This window comes from Corapipo altera, unplaced genomic scaffold (assembly GCF_003945725.1).
Source record: "Corapipo altera isolate COAL_440 unplaced genomic scaffold, ASM394572v1 55115, whole genome shotgun sequence".
Classification (NCBI taxonomy): domain Eukaryota; kingdom Metazoa; phylum Chordata; class Aves; order Passeriformes; family Pipridae; genus Corapipo; species Corapipo altera.
The window spans coordinates 1-3766 of NW_020887669.1; the positions used below are offsets into that span (position 1 = coordinate 1).

The window sequence follows — 3766 nt, forward strand, 5'->3', positions numbered from 1 at the left end:
GTGGGGGGGGCGCAGGGGCCGGGAGCTGCGGGGCGGCGGCGCTGGCCCTGCGGCGGGGCGGCGCGGGGGGCACGGGGGGCAGCACGGCCAGCAGCGGCTACTGCAGCCAGGAGGACTCCGACTCCGAGCCCGAGCTCTTCTACACCGCCCGCACCTCCCTCGGCCGCCGTCCACGCCGCCGCCAGGTCGGTCCCGGGCCGTGACGTCATGGGGGGACACGGCTGACGTCATCGAGGACACACACACACCCCGGGGCTGGGTGCTGGGGAGCAGGCGAGGGTGGGCTTGGTGCGTGGGGAACACACGGGATGTGGGTGGTCCTGTCCGGGAGGTGAGCGTGGGTCTGCTATGGGGTGAGCATGGGGGTGAGCATCACCCTGCTGCGAGGTCAGTGTGGGGCTGGGCATGGGGTCAGCGTGGCAGCAAGAGTGGCAGCAAGCATGGCCATGCCATGGGACACGTTGGCCCTGTCCAGGTGGATGTGGGGTGAGCGAGGCACCGTGGGGTCAGTGGGGTTTTGCTGTCTGGCACAGCCACCCCAAGGCTCTCCAGGCTGGAGCTGCTCCCAGAGAAGGCAAAGGACAGCATTTGGGGGTGACAGGGTGAGCCCCCCAGGAAGCCTCACAGCTGTCCCCATCCTGCAGGGATCCCTGCAGGGTCTGGCAGTGCCTGCATGCTGTGGGGTGGCTTTCAGAGCTGGGAGCCCCTCAGCGCCGTGGGGACACGTGCAACACTGTGTGGCAGCTCCGTGGCCCCACGTAAATACTCATTAGTGGGTGCGGGTGGCAGGGACGCCGAGCCGGGATGCCTGGGTCCCCCTTGTGTCGGGCCAGCACTTTGAAGTGGGGTGCCGGCGGCATGGGCGGGCTGCACCCCCGGCCCGGCCCTCCTGCCTCAAATCCCAGGGCGTCCCCGCGGGCTCCCAGCCTGCCCAGACGCCTTGGTGCCGGGGTGTCGGCTGCCGGCGCTCTGCCTTGGGACGCCTCTCTGATCTGAGGTGCCGGGAAGGGACGCTCATCCCCGGGTGTACTCGCAGCCGAGTTCACCCACCCCCGCAGCCCCACGGACGAGGGCTGGGGTGGCGGCCGGTGCCGGTGTCCCCAGAGCAGGGCTGGGGCCGCGGTGAGCTCAGCTGTGCTTCCCCGGCACAGCCCAGCTCAGCGCCAGCCGGGCTGATGCAACCCCGCGCAACAGCCCGCGCGTGTCCATCGGTGCCGCGGGATGGGCCGGGGGCCGGCGGGATAACCGGGGTAGGCGGGGAGCTCCCCCCCGCCTGCAGTGCTGCTCAGCCCGGCTGCTGTCACACAGGATGAGCCCAGCGAGTGGGAGAAGACAGAGCTGGACCAGACGCAGGTGGAGCAGCGGATCAAGGAGTACAACAGCCAGATCAACAGCAACCTCTTCATGAGCCTGGTACGGGGCCAGCGCAGGGCTGGGCGGGAGGGGCACGGTGCCTTGCCCTGTCTCCGCTCACCCCCCCACTGGTGTCTCGCAGAACAAGGACGGCTCCTACACTGGCTTCATCAAGGTGCAGCTGAAGCTGGTGCGCCCAGTCTCGGTGCCGGCCACCAAGAGGGGCCCCGCCCTGCAGGCGGGGCGGCCGCACAGCCAGGGCGTGAAGCGCCGGACCTCCTTCTACCTGCCCAAGGGCACCGTGAAGCACCTGCACATCCTGTCGCACACCCGTGCCAGCGAGGTCATCGACGCCCTCCTCCGCAAGTTCACCGTTGTTGACAACCCCCGCAAATTTGCCCTCTTCGAGAGGTCTGAGAAGGATGAGCAAGGTACTGCCCTTGACGAGCAAGGTGGCCCTGTCCCCACAGCGGTGGCTGTGTCCCCATAGTGACAGTTTCCCCTGTGGTAGCAATGTCTCCAGAATGATGGGGTCTCCCATGCTGGGAGCATCCCCATGGCAGTGGTGTTTTCATAGCAGTGGTGTTCCCCATGGTGGCAGTATCATGGCAGCAGTGTCCTGCCTGACAGTGGCAGCTTTCCCAGGGTACCAGCAGCATCTCTGTGGTGGCAGCATCCCTGTAGCAGTGGTATCCCTGCTTTGGTGGCAGTGTCCTGTGTCACCATGGGCGTGTCCCTCCCCGCCTCCCTCCTCCCGTGGCAGCAGATTCCCCCATGTCAGTAGTTTACTCTGTGATGATGGTGTCCCTGTAGTGGAAGCATCCTCGTGGTGGCAGCATCCCTGCAGCACTGGTATCCCCCCTTTGGTGGCAGTGTCCCTTGTCACCATGGGTGTGTCCCCCGTGGCAGCAGAGTCTGCCATGGAAGTGGTGTCCCCCGTGGCAGTGGTGTCCCCAGTGAGGGTTATGTCCCCGTGGTGGCACTGTCCCCCTGGCATTGTCCCTGCTGTGACCTGTGGCCACCCTTGCAGTGTACCTGCGGAAGCTGGGTGACGAGGAGCAGCCCCTGCGGCTGCGGCTGCTGGCCGGCCCCAGCGAGAAGGTGCTGAGCTTCGTCCTGAAGGAGAACGAGACCGGGGAGGTGAACGTGAGTGTGGGGGGACAGGGAGGGGGCTGGCACCCGCATCCCTGGGGAGAGGGGGCCGCGGGGGGACACGGCAGGTCCCCGTCGCGATGGCAGCCCCTGTGCCTGCAGTGGGACGCCTTCACGCTGCCGGAGCTGCAGAACTTCCTGCGCATCCTGCAGCGGGAGGAGGAGGAGCACGTGCGGCGGCTGCGGCACCGCTACGCCCGCTGCCGCCAGAAGATGCAGGAGGCGCTGGCCACACGCACCCCGGGGTGACCACGACGGCCGCGCCCGAGGCCAGCCAGTGCACCGGGACTCTCGTCCGCCGGCGGGTGGGGGCACCGGGGAGGGGGGTGGAACGGGGCACCACGGACCCACCGGGCTGTCACAGCCCCCGTGGGGCCGGCCCAGAGAGTGGGAGTGCCTGGGGGGAGCGAGTGTCACCCGGGAGTGGGTGAACCCAGGGGAGCGAGTGTCACCTGGGGGATTGGATGTCCCCAGGGGAGTGGGTGTCCAGAGGGGAGCGAGTGTCACCTGGGAGTGTGTGTCCCCAGAGGAGTGGGTGTCCTGAGGGGAGCGAGTGTCCCCTGGGGGATTGGATGTCCCCAGGGGAGTGGTGTCACCCGGGAGTGTGTGTCCCCAGAGGAGTGGGTGTCCTGAGGGGAGCGTGTCCCCTGGGGATTTGAGTGTCCCCTGGGGATTTGAGTGTCCTGAAGGGAGTGAGTGTCACCTGGGAGTGTGTGTCCCCAAAAGAGTGGATGTTCTGGAGGGAGCAAATGTCCCTCTGGGAGTGGGTATCCCCAGGGGAGTGGGTGTCCAGGGGGAGTGAGTATCACCTAAGAGTGTGTGTCTCCAGGGGAGTGGGTGTCCTGGGGGAAGAGTGTCCCTGGATGAGTGATTGTCCCTGTGGGGGAAGCAGGGCATCGAGCACCAATAAAGACATCTTGGTGAAGAGGCCTGGCCTGCGGTGTGTCCTTGGCTGGGCGGGAAGGGACGGGACGCGGAGCCCCCCGCGCTGCCAGCGTGCCGTGGATCCCCGCACATGGTTCGGGGGAGCAGCGGGAGCGGCGGGACTCGAACCGGCGGTCCCCGGGGCGGGAAGGAGGGCGCGCCTCGCGCCGCCGTCACGTGTGGCGGGCGGCGGAAGTGGCGCAGCGGCGGCGCAGGCGGCGCTCGGTCGGTGTCGCCGGGCGGCTCCGGGCCGGCCCCGTCCCTTCCCCCCCGGCCCCGCTCCCGCCGCCGCCGCCGCCCCCGCCATGGGCGCCAGCGGCTCCAAGTCGCGGGGGCT

General features: G+C 68.4%; 1 protein-coding gene across 1 annotated transcript; it reads left to right on the forward strand.

The window, feature by feature from the left end:
* Positions 1-59: 59 nt before the first annotated feature.
* RASSF1 (Ras association domain family member 1) lies at positions 60-3429 on the forward strand (the record flags this gene model as incomplete). Its single annotated transcript, XM_027632851.1, has 5 exons — positions 60-185; positions 1309-1413; positions 1496-1784; positions 2384-2499; positions 2608-3429. Coding segments are annotated over 5 exons (783 nt in total), but the record flags the coding sequence as incomplete, so codon positions are not given.
* Positions 3430-3766: the final 337 nt, after the last annotated feature.